The sequence below is a fragment of the Thunnus thynnus genome, chromosome 9, assembly GCF_963924715.1.
Source record: "Thunnus thynnus chromosome 9, fThuThy2.1, whole genome shotgun sequence".
Taxonomy (NCBI): Eukaryota; Metazoa; Chordata; class Actinopteri; order Scombriformes; family Scombridae; genus Thunnus; species Thunnus thynnus.
The window spans coordinates 10,182,813-10,206,121 of record NC_089525.1 but is presented as its reverse complement, the minus strand read 5'-3'; the positions used below and the strand labels follow the sequence as shown (position 1 = coordinate 10,206,121).

The 23,309-nt window shown below is 42.6% G+C and overlaps 1 protein-coding gene across 8 annotated transcripts in view; it reads left to right on the top strand.

Annotated features, from left to right (window-relative positions):
- tenm2a (teneurin transmembrane protein 2a) overlaps positions 1–23,309 on the top strand; it is a 207,608-nt gene that overhangs the window by 119,362 nt on the left and 64,937 nt on the right. The window contains exon 1 of one of the 8 annotated variants that reach the window (XM_067598783.1): positions 11,916–12,085. The exons of the other annotated variants lie outside the window; for them this stretch is intronic. Within the exon in view, the coding sequence (XP_067454884.1) occupies positions 12,070–12,085 (16 nt within the window). The 5' untranslated portion in view covers positions 11,916–12,069. Of the gene's footprint in view, positions 1–11,915; positions 12,086–23,309 lie in introns of those variants that run through there. 8 annotated transcript variants of the gene reach the window in all.

Sequence of the window (23,309 nt, the reverse complement as noted above, 5' to 3'; positions counted from 1 at the left end):
ACACCACTAGCACAAACACAGCCGCATTATGTGTCCCTTGTCTTCCTTCAATGCCTGCTTTATTTTCCCCTCTGCAATCTTCTCATCCTGTTTGCCCTCCTTCCATTGTTTGCACCTCCTGCTCTTCTTCTTGCTCCTCTCCTCTCATTTTCCACTTTGCTGCTCTTCTCCTCATCAGTCAGTCGGCCCGCGGTCTGACAGAGATGCAGGGTTCTGACGGAGGCTGCCAGACTGTCAGCGCATATCTATTCAGCACCACATGCACATGCACACACTTAACATGCAGCAAAGAGCAGGAGAAACACAGGGAAAAAATGGAAAGAACACAAACAAAGCATCCATATTGCCAAGTTCCATTTGAATTTCCATACTCTAAATATGTCTTGCAGGCCTGTTGTCAAAAAGGAAAATTGTTTGTTGATTCGCAAACGCGATTCTCTTGACATTATAATTGGGAAGGTGTGTGGGGAGATAAACAAACTTTAAAGCCATTGTTTGTGTTCCAAGCTCCAGTGTATGTGATATTGTAGATGTTATCTACCCGATATCATGGTAGCAGACTGTTTTTCCAAGTCCAGCGAATAACCATTATTGCTAGTTGCGCCTGTAAACAAACTCCAAGTCTGTGAGGATGCTCTCCATAAAAGCTTTCACAATGTGTATTCAATTTTCACATTGTTTGTATGAAATCAAAAATCTCTCTTAATTATTGTGTTGACTGTGGCCATCTTCGGTGTTGTTGCCGGCTTCTGCTATATTTGACCAGAGAGTTTTACGAAAAATCATTCGGCTCATATTTGTTAAACCAGTGTAGCTCTTCGAAGGTATTGGATCAGGACCAGGATTTAGCCGCTCGACGAGGCAGCTTTGATAGCGAATTTTGCCTTCACACACAGTGGTATCAAAGCAGATATAATTTCTCTTTACTGAAATGAGTTTGATTCAGTCTCCTCTCTGCTAGCGCAGAGTAAACAGACGTAGCAGGCCTTTGGTTTGGCATACTAATGTCCTGTGGGAGTTGGTCTATGAGCAAAGATGAAAATATGCACAGTTTGATTCTGACGAAAGATGTCCTCCACCCTGCCACTTTTCCTCCAGCGCTCCAGCGTTTTTTTTTTCAGCACTCTGTTTTCATCCCGTTCCCTTGTTAGCCTGTGTTCTCCGTCTCCAGGGTTTTGAAAGGAATGAGTGGGTGATCGGTATGGGGACCTTCGGCGCGCGTGTGTGGATTTGTGCGACTGTGTGTGGGAATGTACTGGAAGTGAGATAAAGTGATGGAAAGGCATGTGCAGTACTTGCATCTGGTGGATTCACCAGCAGGGGAACTGGTGAAGAGGACAGACAAGGGTGCAAAGCCAAATTCAGTCCCATCGGCTCCCAAGTGTAGTTCGAACTACAGTAGTTTCCTTTCTGGGAGTGTTAGAATTTGGAGATTTATAGAAATGGGATGAAGAATAAGAACAGACAGTGCTGGCCTTATAGGAGTCAATCTGTTCCTCTCTCTATTGTTGGTAAAAAAAAAAAAATCCTTCATAGAGCTAGGGCTCGGCTTTAGACTCAGCCCTCATCTCTCTCTGCCACCGCTTTCTGTTAGGGATGTAACAGTTAATCCACTACCATGAGTGCCATCAAACCCCTTCTGCTGCTCTCACTACAATCCACCATATATGCATACACGCTTTTTGCTTCCCACTTTTTGGGGGTTGTATACGGCAATCCAACAAACAAACCCTCTGCCACTCCCTTTAGGATTTTCACCTGCTTGAGTTTCTGAGTAGAACTGGCAAGAAAGGAAAGTTGTCATGTCACAACATGCGCTAAAGCAGATAGCGCGTGTTAAACAGAGAAACATGAAAAGTGATTCCGATTTTGATGCACTGCTCCAGACAAATACATTCAAAATGTCGACATTTTTAGCCAAAAGAAACTTTTAGAAAAGCATTTGTTAAATGGATCATCAGTAAATGAGGCGCTGCCTGTTAAATGAAGAATCGAATAATGTGCAGTTAACGATAAACAGAACCTCATCATCAGCCCGGTCTAATGATAGTCTAATTGAATTTTTTCATGGCAAAGAATTAGAACGATCATTTTGACAGTGTGAGCCACAGGCTATGATGCAGCTCTGGATCGTCGATAAAAATAGCGAGCCATTTGGATCTGTCATTCCCTGAAACTGTATGTAATGCCTTTAGTATTTGTTTTAAGATGACTTCCACTGTAAGTCACACTGCTGCAAGAGACCTACAGTGGAGCGTTTTCTATTTTCCGCTCCAGTAAAGAACTGATTAAATTGTTATACTCTCTAACAAATTTTAACCCAGACACAGATTAAATTTTCACTGCAGAGAATGTATATGAAGTCCTTTGATGAAGTGCATTTTCCAGTCGCCTAAGCGTTATCGTAACTATAGTGTGCTCCAGAGCCTGCCACTAGGGGTGCCTCCAGATGTGACCCGACCGAGGCTGCCTCTGTCTCTGGGCGAGACTTGCCAGATGGGGGTTGTGGAGTAGTTAGATGGAAGGCGGGGGCCTCCAGGCAAAGAAGAGCCCTGTGACATTGAGGGGCACAAGTGGCCGCAGAGCTGACAAGATGAGAAGTGATATGCCCTCACCATTCCTGTCAGTCACGCCACCTCATTAGAGGCAGAGAAAAAGGCAGAGAGTATTCAGAGGAAGACAGCCAGAGAGGATTCTAGTGGTGGTATTTATGTTAGCGAGAAACCAATTTTTAGTAGAATTACAATCATAGGAATGCTCCACAGCTGTCAAGGAACCAAGTTCAAAGACTGTTAAATTAGCATACCGTGTGTTTGGCACACTAGCATAGCAATGAAGTGATGCAGCAGAGGCAACTAGCATGGATTTGGTGCACAGGCAAGAAGTGTGGCGGAGGTAGAGGAGGGTGGAGGAAATGAAATGAAGGCATGAAGGCATGAAATATTAACCCCTGGCTAAACACCCAAGCTTAGCCGTCTGTGAAATCCCACTGTGGACAATGCTAATACATGCATTCACAAGGGAAAAGATAGGGCCTTGTTGCGCCGCCAGATGGGAAGTGTGCATTAAGACGCTCTCTCATGTATTCATACGCCCATAATAGGATCTATAAGATGAAAATCCCAACAGTCATTTCAGTAACACAGACGGAACAATACTGCAGAATTCAGAAACACGTGCACGCACGTACACACACGTACTCTCTCTCTCTCACACACACACACACAGACAAACAACATCCTTTGCCTCTGAAGCTAAATAGTTGATTGATGGTCTAAGCTGTGAAGAAATGCTCTCCTTTATGTCTCTAAAGGTTTGTAATTGCTGCAGTGAAAGGATGCTCACTCGCCTGGAATATTGATCCTAATGGGATTACTATCCTCCACCAGAGAGAGGGTGATGGAGAGAAAGAGATGGAGGGAGGATGAGAGAGAGATGAGGAGGGGTCTGGACAGCAAGGGGTGCAGATAGACAGAGGGAGAAATCTAGTTTGTCCTTGCTGTATTTTATTGATCCTTTTTTTTTGTACACTACAATCATTCAGTGACGGTTTCCATTCGGGAACGATAAAGCACAGCTCTGGAAATCAGAGATGGAGAAAATACTGGGAACAGAAATGAGGGAAGGATGAGTTAGGCAGGTTCTCAAGGGAGAGATCATGGAGGGGCAATGCAGTCCTATTCCCTCCCGGTCCTTCGGGACAGTTGTTGTTGTTGATGTTGTTGTTGTTGTTGTTGTTGTCAATGTTGCGGCGGCAGTATGGGTGCTGCTTCTATCCCGGCAGCTGCAAACAAAAGCAGGTGCAAGCCAAATGTGGATGCGCCAGCAAAGGGAGAAATGAGGTGAAAAATTGTTTTCCAAAGAAAGAGGGGAGGAAAGCGTGAGACTTATATAACTGTAGAGCTGCTCAGCCGGAGGTGTAATGCTAACAAAAATTGAAATAGAGAACAACCATATGCTCTCGGTGACCATAATTCTGAGAAAAGTACAGCTCACTGCCTCTCCTGATTATTCCCATCACTGTGTTCTGATTTCACCCCGCCCTCTTCATCTCTCAGAATTAATCAGTGTGGAGGGCCATCAGCCTGTCCGTCCAGCCGCCTGCCTGTTTGACTGCTGTAACCCCAGATGGGAGGCATGGCCATCAGTGTGTGGCCAGACTGTCCTCTGCAGCTAATTGAAACGTTATGATGAGGCCGAGTCACGGAATCTGCATATGTGTGTGCCTCAGCTGATAACCCATGTGTGTGTGTCAGTCTGTTTCAGTCTGACCATAATGTCGGTCATCTGCCTGTGTTGTGACTAACTCCAGGCTCCTTCCATACTGCTGAGCTCGAGCACTTAGTGACACTCACACAAAAGTCACCTTTATGAATAATTATCAGAAAGCCATTATGTCCGTTCTGTGCCTCTTGATATTCCTCTGTGGGAGTGTGTCTGCGTGTCTTTTCATAGAGGAATGTTTGTACGTGTGACTCATTGTTTGGCTGGCTTTGAAAGTTTGTTTTTCCCCAGTGGGGGGTCTCAGGCAGAAATGACTTTGCTTAGAGTTCGAAGGGAAGAAAGAGGTAAGGATTATCCAGACGAAAACGTGGCGGGTGGGTGGAGGGCTGAGGAACAACAACAAGCTCAGCAACAAACTGTAGCTAAGACAATAATAATCAACTGCAAACTGACTAAAAGAACAGAGAATATTGCCTATAACCTGCCTGGTGGAAACTGTCTAACTACACACACATAACAGACTTCTCTCTACCTGCCTGTGGGGTGATTGTAAAAATGAGTTTTCAGTACCTTCAAAGGCTTGTAATGCAGCCAGCAATTTCATTTTGACAGACACACTTCTAAAGGTGCAGGTTTTTCTGTGGCACAAAGGAAACTTACTGTGTGTGCGCCCGCATGTGCGTGTGTGCATGTGGACTCAGTAGTGATCAGACTCCCACAGTGCCGTCTCAGCCTTTAAGAACTGCAGGAGACTTGTAGAGGACAAAAAACAGCATGAAAGGAGAGAGGAAAAAGAAGGAAGGAGAGGAAGGGCAGTGTCGGGTTCACTTTCCAACCGTGTGTTTGCATTACTTTGTGAAACTACACTTTTTGACAAGGAGGTCTTTGCTGGATGATTATCAGAGTGCTGACACAAATCCTGCTGATTTAAAATTGCTATTCAATGTGATAGGCAAACAGGTTTTGAATTTGAGTCACTGCAGGTTAGGGACCAAGTTTTAAATAGACACATAATGTTGTTTACACACATCGGCATCAGTCAGATTCAGCCGTCAGATGGAAGCTTTATTAAGTGTGTGTAAACTCGCACTCCTGTTTGGAGAACATTTAAATCACTGCTGACATGGACAGATGTCCTCTTAGTCCACACAAACACATACATGCACAGCAAAAAAAAAACAACCAACGAGTCATCCTGATGGTGTGTTTCCAATAGCATCGAGTACAGATGGTTTTGTATATATTCAAAGGCAAAGACATGTACACACTCCATTAGAGGCATCACCACTAGTGCTCCTGCAGGTGGTTGATCCTCACGGCAGCCCGTATGTCAGACTGATGGCCTTGCGATGATCATTTATGACATGGGCACGCCACAAGGAGCCCCGGGGACCTCCGAGGGCCATGCAGTCTCATTTTGGATGACATCACTGGCTCTGACCTCGGAGGAGGGGCGTCGCTAAAGGCGGGAAGTGTCTCATTTGACTGAGCAGAGCAAGAGTTAAGTAAAATGGAGATTATGACTTGCTACTGCGAACCACTTACTGTACTTGTGCTGTTGTGGAAATGAACAGTAGAGCAAACACACAGGACCGTTATTTTCATTTGAGAGCAAACCGCCAACACTGAGACAACAGTAACCTCCTTTGCTGGGATTCACTCTCCAGCTGTGTAGCATTATTCTCTTAACAAATAGATGACTTTGTTTTGGCAGAGAAGGATGATAAGAAAACATTGAGAACAACTGGACACACATGGAAACGCACAGATGTAGGGAGGTAAAATAATACGCTGATGTAGTGCTTCATACTATATCAAGGTAAATGACTATTGTTTCTACATCATATAATGTTTAGGTTTTATTAATACGTGAATTAATTTAAGCATTTAGTTGGTATCTAAGCAACCAGTGACTTCACTCAAGTCTTGGAGGTATTTGTACTTTATAGTACTATTTCCAATTTCTTCTACTGTATACTTTTACTTCACCACATTTAAGAATCAAATATTTGACTTTTTTTTTACTAAAACAACCTACTTTGCCATTTATAGGCATGAGCATTTGTAGTCATGACAGGAGCAAAGCAAAAAGTCAGAGTCACATCCACCACGTCCATAATCCTGCAGCTGCATTATCACAGTCTGATTATGAAGAGTCTCTAGTTTTCCTACAAAGTTTCGCCCAAAGTGACCCCTCCTGGATGGCTGTGAGTAGAGGGGGGGAATCCAAAGACGTAGATTATCTGTGATTAATGATATCTGGAGGACAGGTTAGGTTATTCCTCTCCAGATTTATGGCGTCTGAGGAAGAGCCCCATTTCTAACTTGGTGATTATGGCTGGAGGCCTCAGCAGATTGCTCACACATGTGTTTATGTGCATGCGTGCATATTTTTCAGGACACAATACCCTGAGACTGATGTGCTCTGTGTGTAATAAAGAAGCGGTATAATGAGATGCCTAACTTTCCCTCTTTGAATGATATTTTACATTAAAAATGTAAATTAAAAAGTCCCCCCTCACCACACCCAGGACCCCCCTCTCCTCATCACCATGTCCAAAACAATTTTCTGCATGGCTCCCTTGCGGTAGTGAAATAGAGTGTATGTTTGTGCGTGCGTGCTTGTGTGTGCGTGTGTCCGTCCTCGTCTGGACCCTAACTGATTGTGATTGCATTTCCATCGGATTTTCTCCCGGCGAGGAGGAGAGCAGGGCCCTGTCGGAGAAATGGGATCAGAGGGGGGGAAACTCATCTCCCCTTCCCAGACACTGTCCCTTCCAGAGTGTGTGGTCATGCTGACACGCACATACACATGCACGCGCGCGCACACACACACACACACACACACAAACTGTGAATGGTGTCCTCTATTACTTGGGGTATTAGCATCACTAATGAGGTGTGAGAGAGGGACAGAGATGGAGCAAGTGGAAGACGGAGAGTAGGTGGATCAGAGAAACAGAGCGAGAGAGGAATAGGAGTATCAGAGAGAGGGAGTATCAATCTCATTGCAGGGGAATCAGTGAGAAAGTGAGAGTTGGCGAGGAAAGCGGTGAGCAGAAATTTATTGGAAGAGAAAAGAGCAAGAAGTGAAAGAAAGGGAGGGAGGAGAGAGGAGTGCAAGTGAAAGGTGCAGCAAGAACTGAGAAGTGGTATTTTCCCATCTAAAACCATCTGCTCTGTGGTCAGGTGTGTGTGAGTGTGGGTGTGTGTGTGTGTGTGTGTGTGTGTGTATGCCATTTCAGGAGTTGTGCCCACTGGACACCTGTTCTGATAACTCAACATTGACAAGCTTATTGTTCCAAGTGCTGCCTACACTATAATTCCCCAGAAAGACTGTAACACACAAGTAATGAAACATCACCTACAGTCTATACGTGTGTGTGTGTGTGTGTGTGTGTGTGTGTATGTGTGTGTGTTTTACCCCAGATAGCATCTTTGCTCTAGATAAACCTATTGTTCTTGCCTCTAACCACCATTATCCCATTGTAAGGGAAAACTGTTTCACAGATTCAGTACAAAACCCAGAGAATCGCTCCTTATCCATCTCCTCACTCTGTCTCGTCTCCTTCTTCCATCCATCTACTTATTTTATTTCATCCTTTATTCATCTGTTTTTACCCCTCTCCATCTGGCGCCTCTCAGACTTTTTTGTTCTCCCTGCACCTCATTTGTGCAATCACTCTTTTCTCTTTATTCTTCCCCCTTCCTCCTCTTCCTGCCCTCTTTCTTTTTTTGTCTGTCATAGCGGGATAGAGCGCAGTCATTTGCCGCTATAGTCTATAGCTAGAAGCCCTCTCGCTGAGATAGATGCCTGCCTATGAAAGACATTTGTTTCCTTTACTGTCACTGTGCAATAATCAGCCACTCTAACGTAATCAACATATTGCCCTTGCGGTAAATACAGCTGAGCAAGTGGGTCCGCGCGCATTTGTGTGGGCATGTGAACTTGTGTGTGTGTGTGTGTGTGTGTGTGTGTCTAGATAGGTGGGGAGCAGGGGGATCTTTTTGTGTTATGAGAGTTTGTGTGCATGTGTACCTGCAGTTGTGTGGATATGGATGTGTGTCTATGCATTTTTTTTTTTTTTTTTTGGCAGCGCATGCGAATTCAGATTCTAATGCATGTGTGTGCCATGTGACAGAGAGAGATGATTCTTGGTGAAAAAGCAGTTTGTTAGCGAATTAGAGTTAATTAGCCAACTTTCAGTTCCCAATGCTGTAATTGGGCCCATTTCTCTCTGTTTCCTCCAGCTGGCGTCTCTCATCCACTGCCGAGAAAAGAGGGGAGAGAAAGAGGAGGGCTGAGTCGGAGGAGCGTGGGGAGGGGAGAGGAGGGAGATGGGGGTGGTAGAGGGTGCATTACATGTCTGTAGGGGTCTGTGGAGTGCTAGTGAACCTACCCCCGGGGGGTAAGAACCACTTGCGCTGGGGATCGAGACAGTGAGAAGTATTAACCAAGAGATAATGACGAAAGGAAGGCTGATGGGAATGAAAATGCAAAAGAACGTGCAAGATGAGGGCGGAGAGGAAGTGGAGAGGGGTGAGGGGTGGGGGGAGTGACAGAAATGTTGAAGGATGAGAGGGGAGGCGGTGAAATCATAAGCCATTACAAATTGAGGGAGCAGGATACACCATGGAGCAGCGGTTTAGGGGGCAAGCACGGAATGGCTGCGTTCAAGTCCAGCGAGTCTAGAACTTTCTCACACGTTCCTCTTGCTCTCTCCAACCCATTCCTCTCTTTCCACACAGGCCTAATAAACCCAGAACTGCCATAAAGATAACATTTAAAGAAGACAACACTGCAGGGTCTGGTTGAGAAAAAACGTAACATGTAAAAAAAAAACGGTGAGGGGTGGCAGAACAGGAGGGAGGCAAGGGAGGCAAGGGAGTCGAGAAGCGAAGAAGGAGTGATGAAAGAGGGGAAAAGGCCCTCTCTTGGTGCTCTAGCGTGATGATCAGTAGAGTCTAATGAAGGTGCAGATGTCCCACAGGAGTCCTGCGCTCTCTTGACAACCACTGGGAATGGCAATTAATGCATGGTGTACTGAAGGAAGATGCATACACACACACTGGCTGGGGCACACATTCAGACACACAATTTACATAAAATGTACCACAGCCCCTCTTGCAATAATCTAAATTCAAACGCAGTACAAACAGTATATGGTGCATTCAGCCATATTACACTTACCATCAGGTTATATAATGTAAATGGCGACTGGAGAGCAGTATTATGTCCCATTATTCCATACCAGCAACAGACAGAATAGCACACTGCTCAAGTGATTGTCTCCATTGTCCATGTAACCACCCAGAACTCTCAACAACATAGCTCTTGTTTTTTTTTCTTTTTTCTATGGACTCACTGCACAAAGGAGCCTTGTTCCTTCTGCTGTACTGCCCTATATTTCGTATACAAGCCCTATGTCTATATCAGTGCAACTGAATCCCCTCGCACTGACCCTGTGCTCATTATCTTATTGATATTTTTATTCCAGTCGGTGTATTGACATGAGAGGAGATATAAGATAGAGTTGGAGTGGGATACAAGGCTCAGGTGGATGGGTCCCTGCTCTGTGGATTAGCGGGAGCAGAGCGGCGTAGCGTGTGTGTGTGCCATGGAACGACTACTTTTAGAGTAGGTCACTGAGGGACCGCACAGTTATGTAAAGATGAAAGGATAAACTGCTGAGACAGGAGAGTGGAGAGAAATGGACAGAGTAAGAGATAAACAAGAGTGTGTGTGCATAAGTGTATCTTTTTGCAGGCATCTGTGCGTGAATGTGTGTGTGTGTGTGTGTGTCAGTGTGTTGTGTGAGTGTGTGTGTCAGAGTGTGTGTGTGTGTGTGTGTGTGTGTGCGCGCACACTTGGCAAATGCTACAAGCCAAATAAGGCTGGTCCGCCCTCTTCTGAGATAAAAGCGTCTGCCTCTATACCTCTGAGACTGCGGCCTAATGGCACTACAAGACTGTAGCTGACACACGTGGTTGAAGAAAGGGTGGGGGATGGGGTGGGGGGTGGCATTACAGAAACGATGGGTGGATGACGTGAATATCGTCCCTGGCATTTGCACTGCAGGAGGTGGGAAATGGGCCCTCCTCCATCTTTTGTAGTCAAAGAGAGATGGGCAGAAACTTTGTTTCAGTTTGTTCTCTTCTTTATCCATTGAAATTACCTTGACCTTTGCATATGTCAATTGAAATTGTTCATTCCTTCTCCTCATCTTTCATTCTACTCTATGCTGTACCTACTCGCCGTCCATTGAAAATTATATTTTTTGTGTGTCTCAGTCTGCATTTGAGACCTGAGGAAAACATTTTCTTCTACAGTGCCTGCCCCGCCATCCTTCATCAGCTACAAATGGCCACAAAAACATTAAAGTTACAAGCCAAGGTTCTGTATTCAGCACTTGGCATTTTTTGGCCCAGAGTTCAGCCTTTCAGCTGTATAATTCTTCAGTTGTAAAAGGAAATTGACTCCAGTTATTTACTTTAACCAAGGACATGCAGTTTATTACAAAGGATGGAATAAGCCATCTGTTAAACAATTCTTTAAAAACACATGCACACACTGATAGTTTAGCGTCAGACAGCAGAGGTGCTATCAGTTGTAGTTAAGGAGGAGGGGTCTTAGTTACCTCTAGGTTAATGATCCTCATTAATATGCGCTAATATACCCCAGGTCATGCAGTAATTAAAAATCTCATCTGACGCTCTCAGCTTAAACTGACTGACTTGGCTTCGTCCTACAAAGATTAGCATTTATTATTTGTCTCCAAGGTCTGTAGTGCATAGTGAGGGGGTGAGACTAATAGCCTAATGTTGAACATTTGACTGAGCTGTCTCTCTCCTCCAGTGCCTAGTAAAGGCTTTTGCGTCTGCTCGGCTAGGCACAACTGTTTATGAGCTGAATGGGTTTGCAGGTTGTGCCTTGGAGAGTTGCATCACGTTTGCAAGAGAGTGTTTGTGCAAAATGGGCGCACAAACAAGCGCTCAGAAACACACACTCAGGCATACACCTAGATGCACAACTGTATCTGAAGTCCATCAGCATGGGGACTTCCATATTCCTCTGAGTCAGCTGATGTCAGCTGATGCAAGCTGTGCTAATTGTAAGGCTGTATGACGATTGCATGTTTTCACAGAATAATAGACAGACAGACAGACGGGCAGACAGACAGACAGACAGACAGACAGACAGACAGATAGATAGACAGATAGACAGACAGATAGATAGATAGATAGATAGATAGATAGATAGATAGATAGATAGATAAGAACTACAACAGACAACTCATCTGCTGAAGTGGGCGTCAGAGGCTTGTGACTCAACCAAACGGGTGGCTCCAGGTCTGAAAAGTGAAGCCAATGTGGAAGTGACTTAAACCTGCATTCTCTCTAATGGCCATCAGGGGGCGACTCCACTGGCTCCAAAAAAAAGTGCGAATGTATGGACGTCTATGAGAAAATGACCCTACTTCTCACTTGATTTATTACTTCAGTAAACAGTCTCCTAATTAGTTTATGGTTTCAATCGCTAGTTTCAAGTCTTCTTCAATATAGCATGATGTTCATTTATTTGGTAAATTATGGCACCATTTAGAGTAAAATAGATGATAAAGCAGGATATGCTTTAGGGCGTGGCTACTTTATGATTGACAAGTCGCTATCACGGCGACAACATTGGTTATGTAACATAACCATGGCGTAACCCCAGGTTCACAGAGTTTAGGCGTAGCTATTTCAGTGTGTTTTCAGTTTATGAAAGTTAATTGTAACATTTTGGTCGCGTAAAAAAATATTGTTCAGCCTTTGGCTGTACTAAAAGACCCTCTAAGGAGCCGGATGTTCAGTTTTTCCGGTAAGTACATTTTCTTTTAATAGTTTTAAGCTTGTTTTTCGCTAGCGAAAATTAGCATTAGCATTAGCGTTTTCACAGATAACCATAGTCTGTAAATGCACCGTCCTAACCAAGCTAGCAGCTAGTGCTAGGGTCAGCCCCAACCTCTCGTCCATATATGGCCACTTCTGGCTCCAAAAATCAAAGATGGTGACGGTCAAATCACTAAACTCGAGGCTTCAAAACAAAACGGCAGTCCACAAATCAATGGGTGACGTCACGGTGGCTACGTCCATATATCTTTGTACAGTCTATGGACTCAACTTATTCTTGTCGCATACACACATCCACTCAGCCATGCATGACCAAAGCAGCATCTACTTCAAAGGACCAAGACATGCATGGTAATCTCCAATTGCTTCTCTCCACTCTCCTTTCTTCACACTCACAAACACAAACACACCGTCAGGAGGACGGACGCTGGGGGATAGTGGAAAAGATTCATCAATATCCATGAAAGTGTGCCACAAGTTTGCGCTGCACCTTTCATTCCATTTGAGCTCGCAATCTGCATGTAATTAACATCTGATTTACTAAGGCAGCAGCTAATAATGCAATCAGTGATTAGGACGGCATCCTAAGCACATTCTGCATGTGATGAGGAGCTCAAAGGGTGCAGTTCAGCAGCAGGATTTGTCTGAGATCAAAAAAAAAATAAACTTTTGTAATAAAAAGACATTCCAAAATGTCAATTCCATTAACTAAGCCCACAATTAAACTAACTGGGAAAATAAATTGGGCATCTATTATGATAAAATTGTAATAATTACCTGTTTATAGAAAAGTTTCTAAAAGTAAGCAGCAGAAGTCATTAAAGAAGGAATTACATTAAAAGTTGCCTAAAAGAAAGATCGCTTCAAAAATAGAAGCCATCAGAGTCATGCTGTGTTCATTTATTATTGGCTGTTATCATTGAAGATTATGTTGAATACAGTTACTTTTGCCACAGCCTTTTTTTGTTTTAAGGTGAGAATTATCCCTGCAACAGTAACCTTTGCAAATTGGAAGAGCCTCTGTAAATCCAGTGGAATCAACCAGAGTTATTGTATCTTCTCCAATTATTTGTGCAATCCTCCTTCAAATGCATGTGCATAAAAGAGAGAGGCTCATAAGGTGTATTTCAGATGACAGGCGAACTGTGCTTACACGCTGCTGTGTCTCTTTGATAAGTAACACACATGTCTCTAAGCCACAGAATGCGTCTGAACTGAGGCGCAAAAGGCTCAGTAAATTTGGCCCAGAGTGTGTGGACTCCAGTCTGTTCACCTTGAGAGAGAAAGCTATGCTCAACAGTAAGCTAGTTAGAGGGAATATAATGTGGCTTACTGTGTTTTACATCTCCCCATCCTTTTTTTTCCTTCCTGCTGTTACTATAAATAGATGCTGCAGAACATCAAAGAGAGGAGTTTTTTTTCTCAACAACAGTCCACAGAACAATTATTATCCAGTGGCTCTAAATAAATCACTTTTCTTTTGGCTGATCCCAGTGTAGAGGATACCAGGCACTCGCTGTATGTGTGGGCACGCGTGTGTTTGCTAATCGTCAGAGGAGACACTGCTGACTCAGCCACACAAGCTCTCACTGTCTCACACACACACACACCGACACGTTACTCACATAATGTAACATCACACACAAAAAAAAAATAATTCATTGAAATTGAGTTTATTCATGAGATTACAGTACAATACAACACACTATCTTTGTCTGCACAAGGTCACAAACTGGCAGATCTGTGCGGCAAACAAATCCGGTTCATTCGCTATCTCCTCTTCTCCCAGGGCTCGTCCTCCCTCAGTTCTTCTCTCTCTCTCTCTCAAATGAATTTTTCTTTTCTTATGATTTTTCCTTTGTTTTTCAGCTGTTTTCTGTTCTTTTTTTGCGCTTTTTACAGAACTAGATTGTCATAGCAACTGCAGCAATTGCCGGTTGGTTCAGTGGAGCCCTGCTATGTTGAATAGGTATTTGTGTAGACACCTGTGTGTGTGTGTGTGTGTGTGTGTTTGTGAAGGTGTGTGCATTTACAGTATGTTGTTCTATGTGTGACGGTGTATTCTTTGTGCTCTTGTCTTTTTTTTCATACCTTTTCATGTGAGTAATTCCGTATGCATTTGATTTTTGATGACTGTTGTTCTTTCAGATGCAGGGTGATGGTGGATGTAGTGGTTCTGTTTTTGCACGAGTCTTGTCTCCCAAAATTTCATGAAATGAGCCCTATCTTAAAATGTAAATACAATTTGTGTCTTTTGAAAGTGAAAACAGAGGCATTTTTCATCCACCATAAAATGATTGGAGACAACCATAACCAGGCAGTAGCTTAAACCATCAGAGTGGAAACTTTTGTATTGTAGGTAGGTGTAAACAATTAATTTAAGCTCCAGTGACTCATATTTAAGTGCTAATTAATGAAGATGTTTTCAACTGTGAATTAAGTTTTTATTTTTGGCAAAGCCTTTTTTTTTCCTTTTCAAATCTTTACCTTGATCTTTATCGTAACATTTTGGCTGCCTGACCTTAATTTTTCAGTAAACATTGAATACAGCTTTAATGGTTTTTAACTTGAATGGAATTGTTAGCTTACCTTTTTACATGACAAACAGGTGGAAGTTTGGTGTACAGTTTGTGTTTATACACGATCTAATTTGTGCTGAAGGACTGTAATCCTCTCTTAATTAATGTCCACAACATGTTATCTGTAGTTCACAATTTGTGCTCACGTGCACTAAACTTGGCACAGCAGATTGCAGGAAAAGCTCTTCCCAGCATTTCACCCCGCTGATTTTTGTGCACTGCAGCATCTAAAAGCTTTCTCCAGTCAAAATACAACAACAAACACACAGATATTGGTCAGATATAATATAAGTCTAAGAGGGTCTTTTCAAAGCTGCGAGCAGGTTTCTGCTGTTTTCTAGTGTCTTCATTAAGTGTCAACACCAAGTGCCATCTCAAGTCATCAAGAGCTTGTCCATATGTCACTCTCAACCTCTCCCTAGTGAGAACATGTGGAACTAGACTCACTGGTATCATAAAATCTACTTCCAACTATGTGAAATTTAATATGGGAAAAATGCTTTTCCTTAGCCCTTAAATGATTAAAACATTTCTCTATATGCTCACTGTATTTTATCATTTGCATTACAAATTTGGAAATAATTAAGTGTAAGGTTGTCAGTTTCGGTTAATTTGCTTTCGATAGGTCGACACACATTAACCGGTATCATTAATTTTTAAGACAGGATGTGATGTAGTGTTGTGAGAGCTGTCCAGCAGTCGGTGGTCAGAGCTAGCTTGTCTGCCCTGGTTAGCTTGACTTTTAGCTCATCCTTCTTCACCTCAAAGTGTTTTGAATGCGTTCAGTCACAGTAGCTCTCGATGGCATAACATACTCAGGCTCGAGGTACCGAACTAGCTCTTTCAATCCCTCGCCCTCTGATTGGCAGCATATTGGTCTCAATCATTCAGCACGCCAACTGGGTGATGGCCTAATAACAAAGTAACACCTATGTTGTTATGACAGATAGACCGTAGGATTATGACATCTTTTTGTATGGTTCCTGTTAGTAAATTATTATATTTTATACCACTTATATGTTATTATTTTGGTATATGTTCATAAATAAGTTGTGTGCAATTTATTGAACGCAGTGACAACAAGTTTATGTGTTGTTGCGTGGTACTCATTGTGAACAGAACATACACACAGACAAACACACGTACACACACACACACACACACAGAGTCAGATACATTTCCCCCTTTGCAGACCTATTCCTTTGAGCCGTTACAGAGCATGTTCAGAGGTAATGGAAGGCTGAGAGGATGGGTGTCTATCTCTCTGCACCTGGGATTGAGGGTCTGTGAGGGTTTGTATGTGTGTTTCACACGCACATGCTTGTATATGTTTGCGTGCGCGTATGAGCGAGTGTGCGATGTCATGCATCCGTGCGTGTGTTTGCATTTATGTGGGAGGAGGAGGCTATTTATTTTGATTGTTTTCAATGAGAGTCCAATGCGTAGAATTCATAACAATACCATCAATCCACAGCAGCAGCAACAACATGGATGTAATTTATATGGTAATGCAGCCTCCATGGTTGCCCCAAGTTACACAGTGGACATCTCTGACAATGGACAGCATGGGTGTGCTGTAGCATCCTAATGCTATGTATAGCCACACATACACACATACACACATACACACACACACTTCCCAGCAACAGGGAGGCATGTTTCAATTAGCAGATGCAGATAGGTGCTGGCTGCGTCTGGGTCAAAAGGTTGAGTGTAGCGCTCCGTGTCAGCTTGTGTCTGTCCTCATTTTCGCTTCTCAAAATAAAATAAAAAAATAAAAAAACAGCCACTTGAGTCAGGAGAGGAGTGAGGCGTGACCTCCTGAACCAGATGTTGGAAATACTCAGAGATGATGTTCTGTTAGAATTCATGCCGTGTGTTACTTTAATTGCAGGACGCTGTAGTGCACCCTACACTGTAAGTGCATGTGCAATGTCACGACTCTCAAGGAGCTTTGAGGTCATTTTGTAAAACAATTCTTATCTTTATAAAGGGTTTAGATGCTGTTCCGTTCAGACTGACTACACTGTCATTCAATACATTTTCTCTTTTCATTTTCTTTGTAAAGTTCTGTTGATATTAGTATGTAATGGGCCTCCATTATTCATATGTGCTCCAAAGGTCAAAGGATATTGTTAAGAGGCGACTAATCACCAGAACCTATTACTTCTGAATGGCCTCACAGTCATTCAGGGCCGTCTTTCAACAGAGGTGGAGTTTGATTTGTAGTTGAAAAGATGGAGAAAGGCGAAGGTCTTTTGATTTCTGCCTTTATCTTTTCATATCTCTACCTTACCTTGTATTTCTTTTTTTTCTTTTTCAAAGAATTTTCTGTTTCAAAGAATTATTTTGTGCACATTCTGTCGAGCTACCTGCAATTTTCCATGTTTGATAAGTCCTCTTTGTTATAATCAGGACACATTATTATCAGATTTGATTCAAAGAAAAATATCAGGGTATTGATTAATGAAAATTAGTTTTTAATTAGTGATATAATTTCTCTGAATGAGTAGGCTAATTCCCAATCAGGAATACAAGGGTATGTTGAAAGATTGTGGAGTAGCTTCAGTATGAAAAATGTAAATGATTATTTTAAAGAGATATATTCACCTATTGAGTCAGCTGTTAAACCTGTTTTGTGAGAGAATGTGTGTGGATCTATTAGTGCTGTCATGCTTATCATTATTCATATTTGAATGATATTTGAATTTTTAATGCTCAATTAGCCTATTATTAATATTTACTATGTACCTATACACTGTATACACAGGCTTATGAATTGCAAATTGCCAATATCAGCTTGTGGTTGTTATACATTCTGTCCACTAGAGGTCTTTCCAACATTACCATTAAACAGGTGATAGCTTTCTTGCTAAGTCATAATTAAGCTTAGGCACAAAATGAATAACGTTAACTATTTATAAATATTAAATAAGCTTTCTAGTAATTAAACTACGCAGTTAACTGAAATATAAATAAATCCACATCAGAGTGTGCTTGTTTACATCAATACATGACATGTTATTTGGCTCAAGTCTTTTACTGTGGGCCTGCTTTTTTAAATTTTTTCCGTTTGTGGACGGAAATCGGAAAAATTTCCACACATCGCTTCTTAAATGTTCTGGAGTGGTGATCTCTGTGGGTGCATATTGTCATGTTAGAGGCTAATGTTAGCACATTGAACGTGAGATTTTGACTCACTCAGACTCAGAAAACTTTATTGTTCATCAGGTGTGACGAAAGCATTTCGTTTTCACATGCAGGTTGGCCAAGGCGACAAGGGTGAGATTCGCCATGCTATAGCCTAGAACAAGAGTCATAAGAGAGAAAGATAAGGGAAGATATACTAGCTTACTTGACAAAATCTGGTATTAGAGCATCATAACAGTGAATATTATCAGTGACAACATTATTCATGTCTGTGCATAGGCCTTATAAACACAAAACACAAGTGTGTAGGTTGATTATTAGTCAAATAAATAATAAATAAGTTCTACTTACATCATAAGCGCACTCTCCAGGCTTCTGGCTGTGGATGGTGCGCTCTGGAGCTCCAGAGCAGTAGAGGGTGTCTTAATCAGCTCTTGCCCAGTGGAACAACTAGTGCTTGCTATCTTGTCTTTCTTCTTAAAGAAACTGCCTATATTTGGAAGCTTTCTCGGCTGTTGATTTTGCTATGTAGTAATACACATGTCTACAATACCCAGAATTCCAAGCGGACATACTTTTCACATTTTTAAAATCACCTTTTAATGCTTATTTAAACTTAATTTAGAGATATGACAAAGAGGTATGAACCAATAAGCTAGTTGATTGTATATCTAAAACACTTTTATGTTACTGTATTGTGTTTTATTTGATGAATGAATGACATCGACAAGTATGTGACACCATGCAGTAGATGACTTGGCTCATTGAATACCATAAATACTTACAATTAAAGACATACATAACAGAGACAGACACAGATAGAAGAGAGTCCAAGGAGTAAAATTTAGAATTGCAGGTAGCACTGGGTACCAGTAATGGATTTTGTTAAAATACATAGCTAAAAGTGGTGATGGTGAAATAGCTAAAAATAGACCTAATGGATCAGCAGTTGAAATAGTTAATTAAAAGTAATGGATAGATGGTTGAAATGTCACCCTCCCCCGTCCCAAGTATTAGTAATACAGTACAAATGCAAACTTGACCAAATAGACATCGACAGTATGAAAAAAACCTCCACTTTTATGTAATTAATAGTGTGAAATAACATCCAGTTTAAATCTACTGGAATCAACACATTTGAAACATGACGGGCGGTGTCAATGACAGGAACTTGAGTTAATCTGACAGGGCTGTGGGGGGTACATCAAACAAGAAACACAGGGAGGTACTGCTGTTAACTATCGTGAACAGGATGTTCTTGTATCAGAAAACACAACTTTCGGGTGCACGGGAACAGAAGATCTGTTTGAACCAGTCTGACACTTTTAAAAGTATTTCTCAGTGAAAATCTGTGATGACGAGTCTCAGTTATCCTGGAAGGAATGCACAAAATGAAATTGTGGAAAAACCGTGATGTAGAACAAAACAGTGTGATGTTTTAAATCTGGATAGCACCTTTTCTCCCAGCTGGAAGGCGTCTTCAGCGTCAGCTACAGGCTGTTTGTGTGTGGAGGATCTGCCTGTTTGGGAAGAGGGGCACCGTAGTTTTGGAGCGACGGAGTACTGCAGGCGAGATGAAAGAGAGGAGCTGAGCATGAGCGGAGGAGAGCTTTAGGCCAGAGAAGAACCCAGACACTGTTACACATCAAAGAAAGAGCCAGTGATACAATCATCTCTTTAGGCTGTGAAAGCCCAACTTTATTAATTAACACACGTCTGTTGAATCATCCTCTCATCTCTCCCTTCCCTCTTTACTCCTTTTTATCACTTTTATCACTCATTTTCTGACTGATTACGAAAGAAAAGAAAAGACGGGGGGAGAGCTCGGAGAAGACATTCAAGTTATCAAGCGGAGGAACTCGGACCGTTCCTGGATGGGCTGCTACATCCATTTGTTGCATACGCTCACACACACAGACAACAACAGGTGTGCGTCTTGCCACAGTCAAGCGTAATGTGAAAAGGAATGAATAAGAGAAAAAAAGAGGCAAGGATTTGAAGGGAAAGGAGGGGGGGGTGGGGGGGGGACAGGAAGAGAGATGAGATGGAGGAGACAGACTGCACTGTATAGATAAATAGAGAAAAGGGCCCATTGTGTCAGCAGCTGTCATCACTAAATAGCCCTCAGATCACTGTCAGACACTATCACACATACACACACACACATATATGCACATACTTACATACCCACACACACTGACTGACAGCTCCCCCTCAGTCCAACATCTGTGCTGACAGCAGCCATGGTAATGAGTCTCTGCATGTGCCAGCATGGGTGTGTCGCTTCTTTTTCTCCCTCTTCCTGCGTACCACTCATTCAATCATTTCACGTCTGCCTTATCTTGTTGTTTCCCCCCCCTTCTCTCCGTCATCTTAATAGAAGCGCATGCTGATTGACTTAGCAGCACGAACCACATGAGTAGCGGCTAAATGAGAGCAACGTCAAGTGTAAAGTTGGGTGTTTTGTTTTTTTGGGGTTTTTTTTTTTCCAGAGTTGCCATCCAGGTGCGCTGGAAAAGTAGGTGTGGAGGAAAAGAGGGATAAAAGAAGGGAGAGATGAAGAGATGATGAATGGCTCTCGTTAGAGGGGTAATTTGTCTCTCCTTGTCTGACTGGGCTCCAGCTGTCGCTCCATCCCTCGCTCCACTCCACTCTCCTCGGCCTACCACTCCTCACCTCAGCCAGATGGGTAGACGGATGGACGGAGCGAGGGAGGGAAGGAGGGATGGAGGGAGGGACAGAAATACAGACAAGGACAGAGAGGAGAGGAGAGGAGAGGAGTCATTGAACAGTCAACGAACAGAATTATTCTTGATGTATAATGCCCCAGCACAGTAAAGAAAAATCTTGTATTGAGATGATTCAGAACAGACACAATAGCACAGCAACAGGCGAAGCTCCTACACTTGTATGACTTACATGAGCAAGTCAAAGTCTAGTACTTATATAACAAACCGGTTACAATGTTTCTTTCTTACATTGTAATAAAATAATTGAGGGATTTCGTTAATGCCTTTTAATGTAGTGCTACAGTCTTAGTTTTTCCCCCCATGATACACTTAATTTTCACACTAATCAACACTTGTGAAAGAACAGTCGATTCAGAGAGAGAGAGAGAGAGAGACGGGCACAGAGAGAAGGATTGAGAGATGTATACAGATGGCCGGGGAGGCGGTTGAAGGATGGCAACGAGCAAATCGTCAAGAGAACCACATGAGCTCATTGCCAAGTCTTTGTTCTAATAACACAAAGCAATTTTCACTGACCTTTCTAGAAATGTAGCGGGCAGAAATGACTGAGTTAAGGATGCCCCACAGCATAATTGCTAAGGAGATTAAAGTTCCCGTAATAGCTTTTGGCCAACTTGTGCAATTTTTCCTTTTTTGTAATTAAAGTGATTTAAAATATTAATAAGTACAGTCACGCGCGCACACACACATACACGTAACCTTCTGCGCACGGGCTGGTACGCTCATAATTGTGTACACACGCAATAAAAACACGCAACGGCAATAAAACAATCTTAAAGGTGTGCCGCTACACACGCATACCTACACACACACACACACACACGGGCATTTTTCATTGCTTGTTGACACTAAAAGCCTCATTACGGGCCTTGTGAAGTATGCAAATAGCCTCTCACATCAATTGAAGTGAGTGATCGATTCATTTAGATCAATCACTTTTTTTTTTTTTTGCGTGTGTGTCCATGGTTTATTTCCTCTTTACCTCTTCATTCCCTTTCCTCCATCATCCACTCTTCCCTCTTATTGCCTCCTCCCCTCCTAATTACCCTCCTCTATTGCTTTCTTCCTAGTTTTTTTTATTGGCAATAAGTTTTGTCAGCTCATAGCTTCTGGACTGTCCCCATTTCTGCGTCCTTTGCTCCCTCCATTCATTTCTCTCTCTCTCTCTCTCTCTCTGCTTCTCCATTCCCCTGGTTACCCCCGTGACCTCGATGTCCCCCCCCCCTCCGCCCCCCCCGCCTTTCCATCTGTCTCTCACTGTCCCTCCCTGCCTCTCTTCTTTTCCCTCCTGTCGGCCACAGTGTTTGCTTTGCCATTGTTTATCCATTTTTCTCTGTTTGCTCTGATGAGATTGACCGGACACACACACACACACACACACACACACACACACACAGACACACACACACACATACCTAAACAGAAGACAAGGCTGGCATCTCTCTGGGGTGTAGTTAACGTGGGGCTGTGGATCGATCCTAGCTCTGGTTTCCATGACGCAAGGCTCTAAGCTGGAGCAGTTCGGACAGCAGGACAGAGGCATCACTCTTCCTCCCGTTCTATCAAATATATCTCTATAAAGCCGCAATGGCACCTGGCCTCAAACGTGTATTTTCCATGATTAATGCGCTTCATTTTGACGCAGCATAGATGGGCAAGTTAGCCAACAACTATGTCCAACCACATTGTTGCTTAAATGACGTCTACATTGATCTTCCCCCCCTCCCTCCCTCGCCCAGGTACTGTTTCCCTGATGCAAGCAATATTGCGATGTCGCCTAAAAAAAGTCCACCATCTATCACGGCCTTTAGACATTTTGATGTCTATCAATACACTGTGATGGGAAGGTGAATGCTGTCAAATTACAATCACACCATATCTGCGTTCAACAGAGCTGTGGAAAAAAAGAAGCTGAAAAAAATTAAATATCATGAATGGCGAATGTTCAGCTATGTCGTCTTTTTCTTCAAGGTCTCACCGCTTTTCGTCCTTTCTCCTGAGAAATAGAGGAGTGCAATGAAAGAAGAGGAGACTAACTGAAAGGCCGTGCGGTGTGACTTTTTTGTTTACCTGCTGAAGTATTCTGTGGCAAAAGAAGGTGAATGGATGAAGTTTGTAAAGCTAGAGACGAGCTAGCCCATTTTTTCCACCCCCATACATAGTTACTTCGGAAGGACAACATACTATTGAGGAAAATAAAAAAAAAAAGTTTATTTGTAAAGCTGGTGCCCGGGGATATAATTTTGAATGTAGAATCAGGAGAATATAAGTGATAATCAGTGTGTCAAAGCGTCTTTGTTAATTGTCTAATTAGTAGTTATAATAACCTGAGTCCTTCGGTGGGTTGGCTGGACTCGGTGGCCTCATTCTTATCGTATTGTTGATTGATTGAGCTGCAAATATGGCAGACATAATTATTCTATATTTTGAGCCGTCTCTAAATAGAATTTATTAGATTTGTCTTTGTCCTTGATTCCAAACCTTTGGAGAGTAGAGTGAATTCTCTCCATCCCTTCTTCTCTCTCTGGTGTATGGGACAGCCTGATTGTGTCCACGCGTCCCACGGCTCCTACTATTTAAAGACTTGGCTGTTAACTTTCTTTTGTCTTACCCATGTAGAAGACTGTTATACAATAGAGATACAGTACCAGTCAAAATTTTTGGACACGCTTTCTCATATAAGAGAATGGGAAGGTGTGTCCAAACTTTTGAC